Below are 22,037 nucleotides of genomic sequence, written 5' to 3'. Positions count from 1 at the left end.
ATCCCATTTTCTGTTATTTCTACATAAGACATAAACTTCTTTGGGCCACAGTCTTGTGAGAATCTCTCCAAAACGTATGGGAAGACATAACACTGTCTTTACAGTGTCCTCCAGCCACTAAGCCTGACCCAGGTCAGGTTAAGAATTTCAGTCCCTCTCCACTGCCTCACATCCGTCTGTCCAGATGCATTTCTAAAGCTCCTCTTTTTCAGCCTGGGGCTGTCACCCATTCTATCCACTGGTCTGCTAGTCGCTGTAGGGTTGTCATGCACCAGAGGCACGAGGCCAAATGATGGGGGTGGGGACAGGGGGCCTGAGGAGCTGGGTTCAAGCTATGCTTCACTGCTTGTGGCACCGAGACCTTGGGGGAGTCATGTAACTGGCCTCCCTTCAGCTTCCTTACAGCTTGGGTTTCCTCATCAGAAAAATGGAAGCGATTAGCACCTGTACTTAGCAAGGGTGCGGGGAGATCCCTCGTGAGACAGTGCCAGATACGGTGTAAAGTAGTACCGAGGAGCGCCCCACCTTGGACCACTTTTGAAAATGTCCAAGCACCTCCCTACAAGGCAACGTTCTGCCCCACTTTTCTCATCCTTGCGGGGTGGAGACGCGCCACTCTGTCCCCATCCCTCAGCTCTCGACATCCATCCTCACCACGCCCAGATGAACGCACACTCGGGACCCCGAACCCGCCCACTGCAGGCCACGCGGACCCTCCTCTCCTTTTCTGCACGCCCCACTCTCCTTCCCACCCAGTCTCCAGCGTGCCCACACCCCACTGCCCATCCCCGCCTGCCCTTCCCCTCACCCCCAGCGCGCGCGCGCAGCGGGGCACTCACAAGCGACCCAGGCAACATCTGGGAGCCCGCGCCGCCACAACTGGAAGGCGGGCACAGGCGTGGCAGGTCGGTTTCCGCACCGCCCCCCGGGCCCCGCAGGTGGCGGAGCAGGGCGGGGTGCGGGAAAGGGAGGCCGACGGGGCGGGGCCCCGGGGCGTGGGGGGGCCTGACGGCCAGGCAGAGCGGCGGAGCTGCGAGGGACACAGGCGCGGGAGGCGCGGGAGGCGTGGGAGGCGCGGGAAGTGCGCGGAGCCAGCGGAGCCAGCGGAGCCACAGCCCAGCCCGCGTCCGCGCCGCCATGCCCCTGGCCTTCTGCGGTAGCGAGAACCACTCGGCCGCCTACCGGGTGGACCAGGGCGTCCTCAACAACGGCTGCTTCGTGGACGCGCTCAACGTGGTGCCGCACGTCTTCCTGCTCTTCATCACCTTCCCCATCCTCTTCATCGGTGAGCGTGCGCCGGGAGCCGCGGAGGAGGGGACGGGAGAGCAGGGAGGGAGGAGGAGGAGGCGCTGCGCGCAGCACTGCTTGGTGTCCCCTTCCGGCCCGCGACCGGCTCGCCCCGTTCCCGGGGTCCCCTGCCCTGTGTCCTGCCCGCCGGTCCTTGCACTCGCACACCCGCTCATCACTTCACTTCCCCGGGGTCCCCGATCCCGCGCCAAACACAGCGGACGTTTGTGACCCACCGGATCGCCAAGTTTTGCTTCTGCAGGACCAAGAGCTGGGATGGAGGAAAGGGAAAGAGGAGGTCTCTGCACGCGGTGGGAAAGTGGACCAGGGTCGGGCCCCACCCTCCGTGGCGCAGCTTAGGGAGCCGGGTCACCCCTCCCCCAAGGCACCCTCCCTGTCAGCCGCAGCTGGGCCTAGGCAGGAGGGCAGCCGGTGCTTTGGAGGCCCCGCGCACCCCTATGCTTTTATCCGGCTGAGCCCCTTAGTGGTCGGTGATCTCTGACAGTCCCGGGCCCGCACCCTGGGCGAGGAGAGAAGCGAGAGCTAGGGACTTGGGTCCCCTTCCCCCGCCACCTCACCCGGGCGTGTGTCTCCAGAGCGCAACTTTTCAGGCTCTGCGCAAAGTAGTTCCGACTCGCCGACGCAGCGACCCCTGCGCCCTTGCTTGCAAAGTTGGGCGCCACGGTCGGGACAATCGTGTGTGCCTCTCCACTGAGGTACCCTCATCTCTCTCCAAGACCTGACTCTTTCAGACCAGTCAGGTCTATCAACTGATACGGTCTCCCCTGCTTCCCTAAAACGTGTTCATTCACTTTAAGAAAAAAAGCAAATCTTAAAATTTATATACAGCTTTGGGGAAGAAAGGAAAGATTGCCACAAAATTAGATTTACAAGAGGTTGCTGTAGAAGCAGAGTTGCTACTTATTAACAAAGACAATTAGAAATAGAAAGAAAACACACACAATATGTGCTCATATGTGCATCAAAAATCAAAAAAGAACAGCATTTACACTTCTGTTCTCAACCAAATGGTTTACTAACCTGATGACTTGTCACACAAGAAGTTAGCGTCTATAATGGGGTACCTGGGCAGGGCACAGTGACTCACGTCTGTAATCCCAGCACTTTGGTGGGCTGAGGCAGGAGGATTGCTTGAGCCCAGGACTTTGAGACCAGCCTGGGCAACATAATGAGACACCCCTGAACCCCAACCTCTTTCTACAAAAATAAAAATTAAAATTAACTGAGCATGGTGATGTACACCTGTAGTCTCAGCTACTCAGGAGGCTGAGGCAGGAGGATTGCTCGAGCCTAGGAGATCAAGGCTGCAGTGAGCTGTGATTGTGATCGTAGCACTGAACTCCAGCAGAGGCAACAGAGCAAGACCCTGTCTCAAAAAAAAAAAAAAAAAAAAAAAAAAGACCCTGTCTCACAAGGCGTGGAGGGGAGGCACCAGCATAGGACCAGGATGTATGGGTTGGACGTTTAGTTCGTGTGTACCAGCCTTGGGGATCCTCAAGTGTAGGTGTCACCCCCACCATGGACCCAAGGTCCAAGCACCTTTCTGGGGTGCAGGCACCCTCCTCCTCCAGGTGGGCCAGAACCCCTGCCTCTGACTGTCTCTCCCTGCAGGATGGGGCAGTCAGAGCTCCAAGGTGCACATCCACCACAGCACATGGCTTCATTTCCCCGGGCACAATCTGCGGTGGATCCTGACCTTCATGCTGCTCTTCGTCCTGGTGTGTGAGATTGCGGAGGGCATCCTGTCTGATGGGTGAGTGACTGTGTGAGGACTCAGGAAAGCAAATCTGCTCCAGGGTACTTCCTGAAAGGCCCAAGGAGACTCTAGCTCATCTGCATTCCACAAGCCCATATCTTTAGTTGCTACATCCAGCAACCCAATGTCTCCCATGTGCCAGCCTCTCTGAGCCAGGCACTGGACACAAGTGAGTCCCAGGCCCTGCCATCAGTCCAGGAGAGTAGAGGAAACACGGATCTGCATGCCAAACCCCTGTGAAATAATGCTAGAGCCTGTGAGAATGCCACAACTCCAGTGGAAAATGCCAGGCCTCTTCTACAAGCTGCTAGAGTTACCTTCTTAGAAAAAGAAAATCTAAGCATGCCACCCACTCTTGCCTAAGACCTTTTCCTTGGTTCTCAGCTGTTTCAAAAATGTGGTCTCAGATCCTCAGCCCAGCATCCAAGGTCTTCACAGTCAGCCCCACCTGCCTCTGGCCTCATTCCTTATGCCCACTTTCCCTTTGTGGAAGTGCGGGAGTGGGGAATGCCTCACAGCACCTGTTACACCTCTGCTACAGCCCAGATCATACTGTATGTTAAAGCTTATGTCTATTTGCAAAACTGCCTTCTGAGTCAGAAAGGCCTAAGAGTTAGAATCTGAGTCTTGTTCACATTTGTATTCACAATGCAAGGCATGTGACAAACATAAACATTATTCAGTCCATAAGCATTTATTGAGTCCTTAGGAGAATAAATGGAACCCTGTTACAAATAAGTACTTTGGGAGGTGAGAGGAAGGCAGAGTTGGGCAAGCTTGGTGGTTGAGAGGGCTTTGGAAAGGAGTCTGGAAGGGTGACTAGGTTTCTGACACACAGAGGAGGAAGGAGAGAGAGCTGGTGGTGCCTGCAGGAAGAGAAAAGGCACCAAGGAGAAAAGCCAGTAGGGCCAGGGAGCAGTGCTGGGGCTGGAGCATTAAACACAGCCTGGGGACCAATGAAGGCTGAGGCTGGGAACCCAGGTTGGGGCATCTCAGGAGGACTGTGATCCCCAGACTGCATGTTTGGGTTGGATTTGGTCAGCAGTGTGAGAAGAGGGATGTCATCAGCACAACACTCAGGTGAGAACCAGAGGAGGTGTTCAGGGCAGGCTGGAGGCAGGGAGAAGCTAGAGGTAAAATAGAAGCGGCACTTAGCATTGATTGCAGTAGTCTAGGTAAGGATAGCTGCAGACAGAAATGGTGCATCAGCAGTCAGGACGGAAGAGCTGGAGCAGCCATCTCACTAAGAATCCAGTAACTGGCAAGGGTGAGAGATTGCCAGGAGAGGGAGTGGTGGAGGAGAGGGATATTTGGCTTTAGTATCAGCTCCAGCGCCCCCTGTGCTGGAATCAGACTGTACCCAGACTGCACTCGTGCCAGCGCTGTCTGGCTCTGGAACGGCAGAGGAAACGCTCCCTCATTCACCCTCCCCTTTCCCACCTTCCCTCCCCCAAAGTCCCTGCATCCTGGCTTCAGCAGTGATCTCTGTAATAGCTGCTTTCCTTGGAGGCAGCAACTCTCCCTGCTTATCAAAGTCCCCAGGCCAGCGAGACGACCAGAAGGCACAGTGCTACATAAGCAGGTGACAAGTCCGCCTCCACCCTTACCCCCAGCACCCTTTCCAAAGAAGCACAAATCCCACGGCGAGTCCTCAGATGGGAAATACTTACCAGATGGAGACAGAGGAAGACACCCTCCCCCTGGAGAAGGAAGACCTGGGTCTCAGCAAGTACTTCAGCTGTGCACCAGCTGTGGGACTGTGAACAAGTCATTCAGCCTTTCTGGGCCTCATAAGCATTTATATAAACATATGATAAAACATTTTTAGATGCCAACATAAAAAATGTGTGAGAGAGTATCAGGTGTTTCAAAATTATTTCAAGGAGTAAAGAGGCAAGAGTTTTGGTGGGGTTTGTTTTGTTTTGTTTTGTTTTGTTTTGTTTTGTTTTGTTTTGTTTTGTTTTTGAGATGGAGTCTTGCTCTGTCACCCAGGCTGGAGTGCAGTGGTGTGATCTCCGCTCATTGCAACCTCCGCCTCCCAGGTTCAAGCAATTCTCCTGCCTCAGCCTCCTGAGTAACTGAGATTACAGGGGTGCACCACCACACCCAGCTAATTTTTGGATTTTTAGTAGAGGCAGGGTTTCTTCATGTTGGTCAGGCTGGTCTCAAATTCCTGACCTTATTATCCACCTGCCTCGGTCTCCCAAAGTGCTGGGGTTACAGGCATGAGCCACCATGCCCAGCCAAGAGGCAAGAGTTTTGAAGATTCCTGGGCAGGGTGTTGGCTATTCCCAGTGTGGCTGTTCATGACTGCTCTCTGGCCTCATCCCTGGCTTGCCTGCTTCATGGAGCTGTGGAGGATGAAATTTGAGCACGGACAGAGTGCAGAGCCTGGAGTGGCAGAGCACTGGGCAGACTGCGTATTCCCAGAATGTGGGAAATTTGAATGAATCAGTCCAGGGACACCCTTCTGCTGGCTGTCAGCAGCCCCTTCTATGTGTGGCTGCACCTGTGCCACAAACTGCTTCAGCTCAGTGCAAAGGGCCATCTCCTCCCCAGAACACAGATCAGCTCCTGAGCCCAGCAGTTGTCATCGGATCTTTGTGAGCTCCAACCCCTGGGGCAGGCAAGCCTGAGCAAAGGGCAGGAAAAGAGCAGACAGAAGTCACAGACCCCTGTGATAGCCCCAATCTAATCCAGCCTGGGTTTTCAGAGCTGTCTGGAAATTTGGGAGGCAGGTGGGAGTGGGGGCTGATTAAGGCAGCCCTGATTTGATTTAGGGTGAGCCTCAATTAGTGACTAATTAAGCCATCTTAAACCTGTAGGGCTTCCCCTCTTCCTTTGGGTATTATCTCTGTGTGTGCTGCTCTGAATTCAGAACAAGCAATCCAGGATAAGTTAGTGAAGATTTTTTTAATAACTACAATGTTTTCCCAGACCACCATACACTACATAAAGCCTGTATATGAAAGTTTACCTAATTTCTTAACTAATTCAGTATGTATTTATTTTTATTTTACTCCCGAACCACGTGGAATGGATTCAGTGTGTATTATTTAACAAAGCAGCTAAAAACTATTCTATGAAGCCATGCCATGAAATATTTAGTTCAATTATGGTTAATCCTCATCTTATTTCATTTTATAAAACTGTAACATTTCTACCTCCTATTTTAAAAAAGCGCTTATGTAAACATGTAGTAAAACATGTTTAGATGTCAGCTTAAAATTGTGTGAGAGAGTAGAGGGTGTTTCAAAATTATTTCACGGAGTAAAGAGGCAAGAGTTTTGAAGATTCCTGGGAAGGCTGCTGGCTGTGCCCAGTGTTGCCATTCATGACTGCTCTCTGGCCTTGTCTCTCTTGTACTTTCTGTATTAGTTTGAAGACCTTTATTGGAGAATAGCCACTAAAGAATATCAATATTTACTGTCTCACTAAACAAGAAATGTGTAGTTTGCCTTTTCAGGTTGGTTTGGTGGCTCATTGATGTTTTCAGGACCCAGCCCCTTCCCATCTTTCCACACCATCCTCTGTGTGTCAGCCTATCTTCCCCATGCTCGCAAGGTGGCTGCCTAGCTTTGGGTATTGCTTAGCATGAGCAGAAGGGCATGCTCCTGACATGCCGCTCCTTTATGAGGGAGATCATTCTTTCCTTGACATCTCACTGGCCAGAATATGTGGGCCAGCACTGGCAAAGGGGTATGGAATTGCCTGGCTGCTTAAACCAATCATCATCTATTCCCTGGGGCTGGGTACATTGCTTCTGGAGCAAACCTGTGGTCCTCCTGGCACAGAATGACAAGGAGATGCTCTTTGGTGGACAGCCCACATTGCCTCTACACTTGCACCTCAGTCCCACCAGACCCACTGAGGTCACAGCATGGCTCTCCTCATATCCTTCCTCCTTCTCTCTTGAACTCTTATGCATCCATCAAAGTTCAGCTTGGTGCCACCTCCTCTGGGAAGCTGTCCTTGGTTGCCCATCCCCTCCTTTGTGCTTTCTCAGCTGCTGCACATTGGTGGTATCACTTCCCTAGGCTGCCGAGCCTAACAGTTAGCTCTGAGCAAGGCGGCCCCCTCCTTACCATCAGCTTCTCAAGGGCAGGGACCCTTGGCACACTGGATGGAAGTAGCCTGGTGGGCAATTGCAGCACTGAGGCAATAGGCTGTAGCAGGCCATCTGGGAATGGAAAGGCTCCCATGGGGCTGGAGCAGAAAGGGCAGCCTGGACAGCTCTGGTAAAGTGGCTGGAGGCCACATAGCCTGGGCCTTTCTTTCTAGGCTGAGCAGAGTGGGTTTTGCTGTCTGCAGGAGGGAGCTGTGGAAGGGCATGATCATGACCAACGACGGTGACCCTCCTCACCAGGCATGGGGGAGACTGAGGCCTGGGAGGAGGATCTGGCTGCCTCTGGGTCTCATACCCAGGCCAGAGCCCACCCACCTAGAGGCCTCCGTGAGTTAAAGTGACGAGAATATGAGCTGGCATTGACTGCCCTGTTTCCCACCCCGAGGGAGGAGACAAAACCGGTAACCTTGGAAATGCTTCTTCATGCCTCACTTTCTTCAACCATAAAATGGGAGACTAAGAGTACCCACTTGATAGGGTTTAATGAAGATTAAATGGGTTCACGTATATTGCATGCATAGAACAGTGCCTGGCACAGGGTAAATGCTCCATAAATATTGACTCTCATCAGTTAGTTATCACAGCCCCTGGGGAGGGTGCCAATGCTGACTTATGCTGTTCATGTTTTTTTTTTTTTTTCCTAGAGATAAGAAGAGAGAATGGGGAGGAAAGGTGGGGCAGAAGGAAAGGAGATTAGATTTTTTTTTTTTAATAAGAAGAAAATGAATAAAGAAGAGGAAGAAAGAGAAAGAGGAAGAGGGAGAGAGGATGGGGGTATTGCTTTATTGCCCGGGCTAGAATGCAGTCTAAATGTGGGTATGCCTATAATTGTCCTTAATAATGGAGACATGAAAGAAAATGAGGGAAGAAAATAACAAACAAGGAGCCAACCAACATTTCGCTTAAACTTCTAAGTTGATATGACGTGGTACTGATAAGAGTGTATATTTTGTTTATTTAAAGTGGAGAGTTCTATAAATGTTAATTACATTTACTTGTTCCAGATCTGAGTTCAAGTTCTGGATATCATTGTTAATTTTCTGTCTCATTGATCTGTCTAATATTAATGTTGAAGTCTCCCACTATTATTATGTGGGAGTCTAAGTCTCTTTATTAGTCTTGTATGTCTGGGTATTCCTGTATTGGGTATGTATATATTTAGGATCTTTAGCTCTTCTTGCTGTTGCATTGATCCTTTTATCATTATATAATGTCCTTCTTTGCTTCTTTTGATCTTTGTTGCTTTAATGACTATTTTATCAGAGGCAAAGATTGTAACTTCTGCTTTTTATTTATATATTTTAGCTCTCTGTTTGGTTGGTAAATCTTTCTCCATCCCTTGTTTTGAGTCTTTGTGTATCCTTGAATATGAGATGGGTCTGGATGCAGCATACTGATGGGTTTTAGTTTTTTATTCAAATTGCCTGTCTGTCTTTGGATTGGGGGATTTAGTCAATTTAAATTTAGAATTAATAATGATATATGTGAGTTTAATACTGCCATTTAATATTAGCTGGTTATTTTGCCCATTAGTTGATGTAAATTCTTCATTATATTGATGCTCTTTTTGGTATTTTTTAGAAAGGCTGATACTGTTTGTTCCTTTCTATGTGTAGTGGTTCTTTCAGAAGCTCTTGTAAAGCAGGCCTGGTGGTGATGAAGTCTCTGAGTGCTTGCTTGTTCACAAAAAAACTTTATTTTTCCTTCACTTATGAAGCTTAGTTTGGCTGGATGTGAAATTCTTGGTTGAAATTTCTTTTCTTTAAGGATGTTGAATATTGGTCCCCACTCTCTTCTGGCTTGTAGGGTTTCTGCTGAGAGATCTGCTGTAAGTCTAATAGGCTTCCCTTTGTGGGTAACCTGACCTTTCTCTCTGGCTGCCCTTAGTATTTTCTCCTTCATTTCAACCCTGGTGAATCTGACGATTATGTGCCTTGGAGTTGCTCTTCTTGAGGAATATCTTTGTGGTGTTCTCTGTATTACCTGGAGTTGAATATTATCCTGCCTTACTAAGTTGGGAAAATTTTCCTGAATAATATCCTGAAGCGTATTTTCCAGCTTGGATTCATTCTCTTCGTCACATTCAGGTACACCTATCAAGCGTAGATTAGGTCTTTTCACATAGTCCCATATTTCTTGGAGACTTTGCTCGTTCCTTTTTATCCTTTTTTCTCTAATCTTGTCTTCCAATTTTATTTCATTGAGTTGGTCTTCGACCTCTGATATCCTTTCTTCTGCTTGATCAATTCAGCTATTAAAACTCGTGCATACTTCACGTAGTTCTCGTATTGTGTTTTGCAGCTCCATCAGTTCACTTATATTCCTCTCTAAATTGTTTATTCTTGTTAACATTTCGTTAAATCTTTTTTCAAAGTGCTTAGTTTCTTTAGATTGGGTTTGAACAAGTTCTTTTAATTCACAGAAGTTTCTTATTATCCACATTTTGAAGCCTGCTTCTGTAATTGGAACACACTCGTTCTCCATCAGGCCTTGTTTCGTTGCTGATGAGGAACTGTGATCCCCTGCTGAGGGAGACGTGTTCTGATCTTGGGTATTCTCAGCCTTTTTTGGCTGTTTTCTTCCCTTCGTTGTAGATTTATCCATCTGTGGTCTTTATAATTACCGTCTTTGTAATTGGTTTTCTGAGTGGACGTCCAACTTACTGATTCTCAGCGCTGAAATCTGAGCAACCCACTGCACCGACTAAATCAGTGGCGTTAAGATTGATGGTGCTTTTCTGACTCTGCACCAAGAACTGACACTCCGAGGCGCTGGCAAAACCGCCTCGCCAGTCACAAGAACCGCACTGGCAACCCGTGGGGCTCCTCCGCTGGGAATCTCCTGGTGCGTGAGCAACAAGAATTCATGTGAAGGTGTGGCTTCCCTCTCGTTCTTTGTGCTTTCACTGGGAGCTACAATCCCGAGCTGCTAGTGATCAGCCATCTTGGATCTCTCGGCCTCTGTTCATGTTAAATGGGGCTGTCACTGGGTGAGTTGTGGCATACGGGCCCCTGCACCACTCAAGGGACCCCAGGGACCCTTGTGCTTAGGGATCAGCCACCAGTAAGGCCTCCAGATCATATCCCCAGCTCTACTACATGTACTGGCATCTCTGCCCAGCCCATACCCCAAATATGCCCACTAACTGAAGGGCCCTGCAGCCTATACAGTGATGCTATAAAGGTTTGGTGTTTGGGCTTTGGAATTCAAGGCCTGGGCTGCTCTTTTGCAGTACTTAACACATCCTATCCTGTCTGTCTCTCTCTCCCATTTCAGGGTGACTGAGTCCCGCCACCTCCACCTGTACATGCCAGCCGGGATGGCGTTCATGGCTGCTGTCACCTCCGTGGTCTACTATCACAACATCGAGACTTCCAACTTCCCCAAGCTGCTGATTGGTAGGTGAGGAGTAGGATGGAGGGGCAGTACCTTCATTCATTTCTTCAGATAATGTTTACTGAGGATTCACAGTGTGCCAGGTGCTGCTCCGGTGGGTAGAGATTCCGAATAGAAGAAAAAAGAATCCCTGACTTCATGGAGCTTACAGTCTGGTGAAGGAGACAGACAGGCAGAGGGTGAATAAACAAACAAACAAATAGGTGGTGGTGATGCTATGAAGAAAATCAAGGGTGGGGCAATGTTGCTATCTACACAGGTTGGTCAGGGAAGGGCATGGTAAGTGTGGGCATGTAGATATTTGGGGGAAAGGGTTCCCTGCAAGGGAAGTGGCAAGTGAAGGGACCTCTGATAATGACAGATTTGGCAGAGGTCACTGGGGGCAAAGCCAGATGAGCAAGAGGAAGAGTGGGAGGAGGTGAGGGCAGGGGTCAGCAGAGGAGCGAGGAAGAGTCCCAGGCTCCGGGCCCGAGTGCCTGGGTGAACTGTGGCATCAATAACCATGTGGCAGAGGAGGGGGAGGTGGGCCGTGGTGGAGATCAAGTTTTCTATTGGGGGCATATCAAGTGTGAGATGTCACAGAGACACCCAACTCAAGTATCAAGCGGACAGTTAGATAGGCAAGTTGTGCCTTCATGGGGAGGTCAGGAGAGGAGCTACACGTTCAGCAGGTGAGCCTTGTAGATGACATCTAAAGCTTGAGCCTGGGGCTGGTCATGGTGTCTCATACCTGTAATCCCAGTGCGCTGGGAGGCTGAGCAGGGTGGATCACCTGAGATCAGAAGTTTGAGACCAGCCTGGCCAAGATGGAGAAACCCCGTCTCTACTAAAAATACGAAAAGTAGCTGGCATGGTGGCATGCACTGGTAGTCTCAGCTACTCAGGGAGGCTGAGGTGGGAGAATCACTTGAACGCAGGAGGCGGAGGTTGCAATGAGCTGAGATCACGCCGCTGCACTCCAGCCTGGGTGACACGGAGACTCCGTCTCTAAATAAATAAATAAATAAATAAATAAAAGTTTGAGCCTGGATGAGGTCACCTGGGGAGAGAAAAGAAAGGCTCCATGACCAAAGCTTGAGGTTTGCTGACATTAGAGAGACTCGGGAAGGAGTCCCCACTTAGAGCTTCTGACACTGTGGGACTCGAGTCCCAGGCAGAAGCAACAGGGTGATGGTTGATGTTCACCGAGCATGTGCCATGGGGCAGGCTCCGTGCCATGTTCCTTACATTCATCGTCCCACAGGCTAATTTCCCCTGCCTCCTTATTGGTATTGTTAATATCCCCATTTTCCAGTGGGGGGACCCTGAAACTGAGAGGTTAAAAATAATAACAGCAAATACTTATTTTGTACTTAGTGTATGCCATGTGCCGTCCCACCTATGTGATGTATGTTAACTCATTTAATCCTTGCAACAACTCTATGAGGTAGGTACTATTATATTTTCTTTTTACATATCAGGAAACTGAGGCTCAGAGGTTAAATAACTGGCACTAATCTAGCTCATCAAGGGGCACAGCCAAGAGTCCAGCATCCACGTATCTCCTAACAGTTACTGAGAACGCATGCCTAAAGGCCCTCAGACTTTGTCCTTGGGGCAAAGGTATCGATCCGCAGGTCTGCCTCTGTGTTGGGACTCAGCCTGTGTGTCTAAGGCTGAGGCTGTACATCTGGCAGTTAGATTGTATTCAGAGTGTGTCGTTAAGTCAGACTGTGATTTTGAGGAATCACAGCATTGAACTGACATTTGGAGTCTGGAATATTCTGTGCTAAGCCAGTGACACTGCAGTGTTGTCAGGGAGTAGAGGGTATTTCCTGCGCTAATCACAGGGCTGCCTTTCTATGGAAGGTGGGATCTGAGCTCCATCAGGATTATCCAGGTGACCCCCCTACCCCTGGCCCAGGGACCCCGACATGAGTATGAATGGGAGCTAGGGGAAGCAGGTTGAGAGGGGAGATGTTAGATACAGGGTTCAGAGAGCCACCCGCCTCCATTTCTGAAGCAGCTCCTCGTCTATAGAGAAACCTTCATTAACCACCAGAGCCTGGCCGACCAGTGTCCCCTGGAAACACCCTGTCTGGACATCCGGGGAGTTCATTTTCTCATTCTCCAGCAAACACATGATGTTCTCTCTTTAAAGCAAAAGTTACCACCCGTGGATGGAACAGTCGTTTTCCAAGGAACAAAGACTAACTCCCTCCATTCCCCTTGTTGGAGTTATCTCCCTGGAAAGGAGGCTCCACAGAGCCAGAAATTCTTGAACAGGGAAAAAGGAGGGACGTGCCTGTGAGCTGGGACAGAGGGCAATGGGTAATGGGAGAATGGCCAGCCCTCTGAGGAGACTGATGTCTGGCCTGGGTATGGAGTTCCATACAGAGGGGGTCTGTGATGATGCAGTTTACGTTGTCCCATGAAGGAACCATGACCCTGGGACCCAGATGAGGCCAAGGAAGTGTTCTCTGAAAAAGTCATATTTGAGCTGAGAACTGAAGGAGCCAACTGGGAGAGGGAGAGAAGAATGCTCAGGCAGAGGGAACATGTGCGGAGGCCCCAAGGCAGAAGGAACAAAACACATTAGAAAATTCAGAAGAATATGAGTGGCTCAGGCTCAAAGTGGAGGGGAGCTGGACTTGGAGTTTGTTTGTTTGTGCGCAGGCTGGAGTGCAGTGGCACCACCTTGGGTCACTATAATCTCTGCCTCCTGGGTTCAAGTGGTTTCTTGTAGTTCATCCTACCAAGTAGCTAGGACTACAGGTGTGCACCAACATGGCTCTCTAATTTTTTATATTTTTAGAAGAGTTGGGGTTTCGCCAAATTGACCAGGCTGGTCTTGAACTTTTGGCCTCAAGTGATCTGCCAGCCTCAGCTTCCCAAAGTGTTGGAATCACAAGTGTGAGCACTGCATACCACAGATGTTGGTCTTTATCCCAACAGCAATGGGAAGGGGTGTCTGTGTGTTTGTCTGTGTGGTATAACATGCTTAACATAAAATTTACCATCTTAATTGTTTTTAAGTATAGTTTTCTGTGGCATTAAGTATATTCACAGCTGGGTACGGTGGCTCATGCCTCAGTTTCCCAGCACCTTGGGAAACTTAGGTGGATTGCTTGAGCTCAAAAGTTTGAGACCAGCCTGGCCAACATGGCAAAATCCTGACTACCAAAAAAATTAAACTTAACTGGGCATGGTAACATACACCTGTAGTCCCTGCTACTTGGGAGGCTGAGGCGGGAGGATTGCTTGAGCCTAGGAGGTGGAGGCTACAGTGAGCCAAGATTGTGCCACTGCACTCCAGCCTGGGCAACAGAGTGAGACCCTGTTTCAAAAAAAAAAAAAAGTATATTCACATTGCTGTGTAGCCATCACCACCATCCATCTTCAGAACTTTTTTATCTTCCCAAGCTGAAACTCGGTACCTATTAAATGGTAACTCCCCATGTCTCCCTCCTTGCAGCCCCTGACAACCACCATTCTACCTTCTATCTATGAATTTGAGAACTCTAGGTACTTCATCTAAGCGACATCATACACTGTTTGTCTTTTCATGACTTGCTTATTTCACTGAGCATCATGTCCTCAAGTTTCATCTATGTTGTAGCATTTGTTGAAATTTCCTTCCTTTTTGTTGTGTTTGTTTGTTTTGTTTTTGAGATGGAGCTTTGCTCATGTTGCCCAAGTTGGAGTGCAATGGTGCAATCTCAGCTCACTGCAACCTCCGCCTCCCAGGTTCAAGCAATTCACCTGCCTCAGCCTCCCAAGTAGCTGGGATTACAGGCACATGCCCATGCCCGGCTAATTTTTTATTTTTAGTAGAAACAGGGTTTCACCAAGTTAGCCAGGCTGGTCTCGAACTCTTGACCTCAGGTGATTCTCCCGCCTGGACCTCCTAAAGTGCTGGAATTACAGACATGAGCCACTGCGAGAGGCCGAAATCTCCTTCCTTTTTAAGGCGAATATTCCACTGTATAGATATGCCACATTTTGTTTATCTGTTCATCTGTCAGTGGGCTGCTTCTGCCTCTTGACTCGTGAATGGCACTGCAATGCACATGGGTGTGTTGACGCGTTTTTCAACATAATCATAATAATTGCTTTATGAAGACCAGGTTGGAGGAGAACAAGTTGGGGGAAAGTGGAGGAACCAATGGGGAGGCTCTCAGGGTGGAGCGGGAATCCAGAGGAGGCGTGATGACTTAGGTGGTACCATGAGAATGGAGAGAAGCAGATAGATTCAAGATATTTAGGAGGTGAAATAGACAGCATTTGGTAATGGGAGGTGTGGGGTGAGGGAGAACGGAGGGAGAAGGAGTAATGGGAGCTCACCAGCAGCCCCCGTGTTATGCCTCTTTCCTTTTCCCTCCTCTCATCAGGCATTTAGCTTTTGCTGATCGCTGCTGTGTCTGGCAACAGGTTGAGCACTGGGCCCTGCAGGACAGGAATGTGCAAAAAACCTCCAGGCTTAGTCCTGGGTCCACCACTAATTCCCTGTGTAACCTTGCAGAAGACATCCAAGCTCTCTGAGCCTCTGATTCTCCACCTGGGCAGGAAGAGTAAGTCCCTGCCTAAGTCACAGGGTTGTTATGAAGAGCAAATCAGACCAAGTGGTCAGGACAAGACAAATGTGAGGCATATTTTCAAGTCCTGGCTCCGGTAGGCAGCTCTCAGTAAGGACTAAAGGGATTCTGATGCCTGGGATAGAATCTGTCTGTCTGGGGGAGTGGAGTGGAGGCAGGGGGACAGTTTTCAGCTGTGGAGTTCCTCAAGACTTAGAGACCAGACTGAGCTGGGGGACATTATCCCAGTCTTGAGGCATGGGACCAGAAGGCAAATGCTTCTGCCCCCATCCTAATGTCCTCATGCAGGGACCCAAGGTGGACAGCATTGATCCCCCTGTGTGAGCTCAACCTGGGCACGTGGTGGGGCCCAACATCTCAACCTGTTTTCTAACCCAGAGCCACGCAGGACAGACCCCAGATTTGTCACCAAGAGGTGCTCTGGCATACATGTCCAGGCCCACATAGGGATAGAGGGCAGGGGGAAAGTCTTTCTCCCTCACCCAGGTCCTCTGAGGAGGGGCTCTGTGGCATGAGGCCAACCTTATCTGCATCTGGTCTAGGAGGGAGGAGGGAGGAGCTGGTGCTAAAGTCTCCCCACCCTCAAAGGGGGACTTCACAGATTATTGCTGGTTTTGGTTGTTGGAAGCTTGACAGTGATTTATTGGCAGATTGAGGTAGGGGCATGTGTGAGAATTTAAGGTAGACTCTACTGATAGCTTCTGATGTTTACCTGCCCCAGGTCTTAAACCTGGAGATAATAAAAATATAACAGCTAATGTCCAAAGAACACCCACCTCGTGTGAGGCTCATTGCACTAAATGCTTTCCATACGTTTCTGGCGAGGACCTTCTAGGTAGCACGATTTTATTCCCACTTAATGGATGAGGAGACTAAGCTCTAGAGGGCCAAGTGACTAATCCAAGGTCACACAGCTGTTATGTCACAGGCTCTGAGCCCAGGTGTATCTGACTGCAGGGCCACCACCACTAACACCTGTATGACACTGCCTCACGGAACCGCGGCTGGCTTGCTCTGTATCCCCTGTACCCCTGCTCCATCATCATGATGTGGTGGGCTCTGAGGACCAGGACCTGGGCTTTCACCCTCTCTCTGTCCCTGGCTGCCAGTGCACTTGGGCAAGGTCACGTCCTCTCTCTGGGCCTCAGTTTCCTCATCTGTAAAATGAAAGGCTGGATTGAGTGACCTTTAAGATCTCCCTCACTTAAAAATTCCCCAAGGAAGTCATTATAGCGTGGAGCTTGCACATACGGGTTCCGCCTCAGGCCAGCCCAGCTCTGCCACTTAATGGGTGTGTGGCCTTGGATCAGTTGCCTAATATTTCTGAGCCTCATTTCCTTTGTCTGAGAAATTGGGGGTGATGGCAGTACTTTCTTTGAACAGTTATGGAGAGGAATAAATGAGATCATGTGTTTGAAGTGCTTACTTGGCACAATGCCTGTAACTTAGTTAAATTCAAGAAATAAATTTCCTATTCTTCCCATGATCATTTGTTGTTAAGGGACATGTGTCTGACCAGGTCGATCGATGAGATTATTTGTGTTTCTCATGAATGTTAAGATGTACATGTGTCATCTTAAAGTCAGGCATTCTGATGTATTCACACCTGCCCATCCTGTTACTCGGAAATGTACATACCTGGACACACTCATTCTGTCTCCTTCTCTGCCACATTGTTGCACACATTATGTGAGTGAGTGCACGCACGAGGCACACACGTCTCCTGCAATCTTTCGTCTCTCCTCGGCAGCCCTGCTGGTATATTGGACCCTGGCCTTCATCACCAAGACCATCAAGTTTGTCAAGTTCTTGGACCACGCCATCGGCTTCTCACAGCTGCGCTTCTGCCTCACGGGGCTGCTGGTGATCCTCTATGGGATGCTGCTCCTCGTGGAGATCAATGTCATCAGGGTGAGGGTAAGCAGGCCACCAAGGATGCACCTGGGCCAGTGAGGGGTGGGGAGCGGAGGCTCTGACCTCTGTCTTGCCCTGCATTCGGGTCTCCACTCTACCTCTCAGCCAAGCTGAGAAGAGATCAGCTCATTACCTGCCCCTCCTAAAGGGAAGTGAGGACATGAGGGAAGTTTCAGAAAAGACACAGCATCTGGCCCACATGCGCTCTACTCCAGGCTCCCAGAGGGAGAGGGAGTGACGAGTGTGTTCGCTGAGGTTGGAGGATGACTTTTCTCCCATAGAGAGGGAAAAAAGCATCAGGCACTGGCTTCTCCTACTTTCCTTTTTTCGGGGTTGGGGGACTTCTCTGTGCTTTAATGTATTTATACAGTCACGCTCATACATGAATGAGTGTTTTCTTTTTCTTTATGTTTGCTCCTGCCTCCCTCTCTCTTACCCACCCCAGACTCTAAACTTCCTGTTCCCCTGCCCTTGCCTCCCCAGGTAGCCCAGATTAATGACCTCATTTGTCTTTCCATGCTTTGTTTTTATTAATATAATACCATATGCATCTATTTAAATAAATACCTATTCAGGCTTTTCCCCCCGCAACACAAGTGAATAGGTAGGTTTCCCTCTCACTATCTGTCTTGTAAGAATTGGATCATATTATGCACTGTGCTTTTCTCACCCAACAAATATCTCCTGGGACTCCCTCCAAGCCATCTGATATGGCTAATTCCATTTTCTTAATGGCTGCATAATATTCCATCAAATGGATAAGCCACAATGTATTCAGCTATTTCTCTATGGATGGGCATTCACTCTGTTGCCAAGTTCTTGCATTCATGAATAATGGTGTATTGAGCATACTTATATCTTTTTTTTTTTTTTTTTTTTTTTTGAGACAGAGTCTCACTCTTGTTACCCAGGCTGGAGTGCAATGGCGCGATCTCGGCTCACCGCAACCTCCGCCTCCTGGGTTCAGGCAATTCTCCTGCCTCAGCCTCCTGAGTAACTGGGACTACAGGCACGCGCCACCATGCCCAGCTAATTTTTTGTATTTTAGTAGAGACGGGGTTTCACCATGTTGACCAGAATGGTCTCAATCTCTTGACCTCGTGATCCACCCGCCTCAGCCTCCCAAAGTGCTGGGATTACAGTCTTGAGCCACCGCGCCCGGCCAGAGCTTACTTATATCTTTATGTATTGCTGCTTTTATTTTTGTGGGAGAGAGTCCAAGGAGCAGTGTTGCTGGGTCAAAGTGTCTGTGTATTTTAAATTTTGATCAGTGTTACATATTGCCTTCCAGAAAGACTGTTATCTACCAGCAATGAGTGAGAAAACCCTTTCCCTACCTTCCAGCCAGCAGCGAGGGCCATAGCCCTTTTGAACTTGGACTGCCTGCATTTCTCTGACCCTTCTGCTTTTAGTTGGCTATCTGCAGGGCACAAAGCTCCTTATGTTCCTCCGCTCCAGTGACCCTCACAGGAGCCCTGTGATGCAAGCACCATCCCCTTTATAAATGAGGAAACATTTTAGATGAGCTTGTCCAAAAACACCTTGCTAGTAAATGGAGAAGGCAGGATTCGAGCCCAGGTCTGTATGACTTGGAGTTCTGTTAACTGTATATGAAACATGGTAGCATTCTTAGATCTGTGAAGAAGATAGTATATGAGAGATTCCTGCTCCTTCCTAACCCAGCCTAGCCAGAGGGGTTCAAAATCGACCTCAATGAGCAGTTATAAAGTCAGAAGGCCCTGACATTAGTGGCCAAGAAGTACTGGGGCGTCCTTTTCCTGGTAATAATTACAGGTGAAAGATGACCTCATCGGTAAGAGATCAAGCGTGGAATATCACAACCCCAGATCCTTGCTAGGACAAGGTGGGGAGTGGTGAGAAGTTGACTTACCCATCCCCCATGGTCCCTGTGCCCCACAGAGATACATCTTCTTCAAGACACCGAGGGAGGTGAAGCCACCTGAGGACCTGCAGGACCTAGGGGTGCGCTTCCTGCAACCCTTTGTGAATCTGCTGTCCAAAGGCACCTACTGGTGGATGAATGCTTTCATCAAGACGGCCCACAAAAAGCCCATCGACTTGCGAGCCATCGGGAAGCTGCCCATCGCCATGAGGGCCCTCACCAACTACCAGCGGCTCTGCGAGGCCTTTGACGCCCAGGTGGTCAGTGGGGGCACAGCCACACCATCCATTCCCTGCCTTCTGGTTTAGGGTCACAGAGGGACCTCAAAGGTCATTAGATCAAAATCCTGGTGGGACAAGAGTGGAAACTGAGGCTGATGAGGGGGAGAAGCTTGCCTTAAGTCACACAGTGAACCAAGGACAAGTGCAGGCAGGGCTGAAGGTTCATAGGACAGGCACAGTTGGAATGGCCCTTACTGTTTAGATCATCTTGTCCAACATCCTCATCCAGATGGGGAAACTGAGGCTCTGAGAAGGAAAGTGGCGCCCACTGGACTCTCATGCCGTGTGCTCTTTCTTCTGGAGCTTAATGATAATAAAGGTTGGAGTGCTCACTTGATTTGGAGAGCAGGGGTGTTAGTGGCCTGGTCCTTACTGTGACTGTCAGTTGAGCCAGGCAGGAATCTCCCCATGTCACTGAGGAAAAAACTGAGGCCCTGAGAAAGGCTGTGACCTGCCCAGAGCCGGCCCACAGCTGGTAGGCGGTGAGTCAGTCTCCTGCCTCCCAGTGCAGTGCTCCTTCCCTGCCTCTGCCCTCGTACCAGGGCAGCTGCTGAGGCAGACACGGTGGCAGGTGGCAATGAGTGAGTGTGGCACACGGCCACTTCCTCTTTCCAATGCTGTGTTCATCACATAGTTCCTGACCAGCTGTTCACACAGCTGATGACCTTGAGCAATCAGCTGGCCTCAGTTTCCCCATCTAGACCATGTCAGCATTGACAGGGCCCTCCCAATCATGCACTTGGTGATTCCATGATCTCTTCCTGGAGTTCACCTGTTTGCAGAGGATGTGATCACTGGGTTTCCCGGGGCAACAGGAGCCAGGGGCATCCTGGGAGGCTAAGGCCAGCCATGAATGAGCCCTCAGCTACTCTGACCTGGCCATAATCTCTCTGGGCAGCGGAAGGACATGCAGGGCACTCAAGGTGCCCGGGCCATCTGGCAGGCACTCAGCCATGCCTTTGGGAGGCGCCTGGTCCTCAGCAGCACTTTCCGCATCCTGGCAGACCTGCTGGGCTTCGCCGGGCCGCTGTGCATCTTCGGGATCGTGGACCACCTTGGGAAGGAGAATGATGTCTTCCAGCCCAAGGTAGGCAGCCCTAGGGGAAGGGGAAGGCACCCTCTAGAAAGTTTTCCGTGGTATGTGAAAGTGCAACGAGACAATGTGTGTGAGCCTTGGCCACACTGGAGTGGCTCCTCGCACATGTGCAAAGCCCATAGCAGTATCCCCACCACAGAATACTCTGCATCTGGTCAACAGAAATGCCAGGGGGTGAGCTTATGCCCCAAGGGTCCTGCTGTCCGCTCACCAGCACCACCATAATACCTCTCCCGGTAGTTAGGTCATTCTGAAAGCTGCAAGAAGTGCCTTTGTTTGTTCAGTGTCTAGAGCTTCTGTGACTTGGATTTGTTGGCTTTCCGTTCATGTCATCTTAGTAAACTCTTTAAGAGTTTTCAAGATCTGTCTTCTTCAGTCCTGTAAATCCTGGCACTCGAGCTTCTGCAGGGGCATCTTGGGAACTGCTGTCAGAGGAGAATGGGAAACCCTCATGAGTGGAGCTTTGTCCTTCCCCACTCCAGATTGCATTCAAAGCTGCCCGCAGTTTTATTAATATGTTGGACTTCTCCATTAAGATTTCTTTTTTAAGAAAAGTTTCCATGGCTTAAAAACACTGGAAACTTATTGGACTAGATTGTATCCAATGGTTTTTGTAGCTGCAAAGACTCTACAAACTGAAGTTTGTTGGAGATGGAAACGTTATTTTCCATGCATGGGGTCGTAGCATCCACTTCGGGGGCTGGGGAGTTACTGTGCTCTATTGTCTGTTTCCCTACAGCCATTTAGGTTTAAATGGTCACAAAATGAAAAACCTTTCACCCCTAATAAGTTTCAGAGTTTTAGTTTCCAAGTGAGGATGTCATTATTTTTAACCAGTCTGAAAACAATGCAGAGAACTGAGAACTAGGGTTTTTAATAATTTATGGTACCCTCTGCGTAACGTTTGTTCATCTCATGAATTCCAAAATCGCAGCTAGCAGTTAATCCTCAGGAGGTTTCTTTTCATTTTTCTGGAGATATAATTAGTCGGCTGAGCAGTTTTTGGCCGCAAATATGAGATACGCTGAGTCTGATTTATGCGGCACACGTTTATTGAACACTTCTGTGTGCCAGGCCTGGATTGGGCTGTGGGAATATGAAAGCAACGGTTATGACGAGGGATGGTTAACAATATGAACAGCCACTTATTGACCACACGATACATACCTTGCTGTGTGCACGAGTTATCCATGTGTTAGTTAATCCCTAAAACTACCTTTGGTGTGAGTACATTTTTGTAACAGCTTTACTGTGATACAACTCACATATTGTACTATTTATGAGATGATAGGTATTCTTAGCCCTATTTTACAGATGAGAAATTTGAGACTCAGAAAGGTTAAGTACCTTTCCCAGAGTCTCTCAGCTAGTTAGCAACAAAGGCAGGATTTGAATACATGACCCTTTCACTCCACAGTCTGGGCATTTATAACCAGGAAGCTGAATTGACTTATTTTCAAGCTGTCAGCTCTGGCTCCAAGGATTATGAAATCCAATGGTGGAGAGAGAAATCAAAGTAAAATACTTTTATGCTATGTGTTACATATGACTCTTAGGAGGTATATTCAGGGAATTATGGGAAAAGAGAGTGATTAACTTAGCCAATGGTCATAAACAGCTTCATAGAGGAGGGGATGTTTAAATGGGGTCTTGATGGATGAGTAGGAATTTGCCAGGCTGCCA

At 49.1% G+C, this 22,037-nt stretch overlaps 1 protein-coding gene across 1 annotated transcript in view; it reads left to right on the top strand.

Moving 5' to 3' along the window:
• The first annotated feature begins 608 nt into the window (after positions 1-608).
• The window catches only part of ABCC8 (ATP binding cassette subfamily C member 8), an 88,319-nt gene continuing 66,890 nt past the window's right edge, over positions 609-22,037 (top strand). Inside the window, 6 exon segments of the mRNA XM_039470368.2 lie at positions 609-1,285; positions 2,920-3,061; positions 10,467-10,588; positions 16,911-17,077; positions 18,995-19,237; positions 20,157-20,345. Of these exon segments, the coding sequence (XP_039326302.2) occupies positions 664-1,285; positions 2,920-3,061; positions 10,467-10,588; positions 16,911-17,077; positions 18,995-19,237; positions 20,157-20,345 (1,485 nt within the window). The 5' untranslated portion in view covers positions 609-663.

The sequence above is a fragment of the Saimiri boliviensis genome, chromosome 6 (genome assembly GCF_048565385.1).
Source record: "Saimiri boliviensis isolate mSaiBol1 chromosome 6, mSaiBol1.pri, whole genome shotgun sequence".
NCBI classification, from domain to species: Eukaryota; Metazoa; Chordata; class Mammalia; order Primates; family Cebidae; genus Saimiri; species Saimiri boliviensis.
The sequence above is the reverse complement of the archived record's forward strand: the minus strand, read 5'-3'. Positions and strand labels throughout refer to the sequence as shown.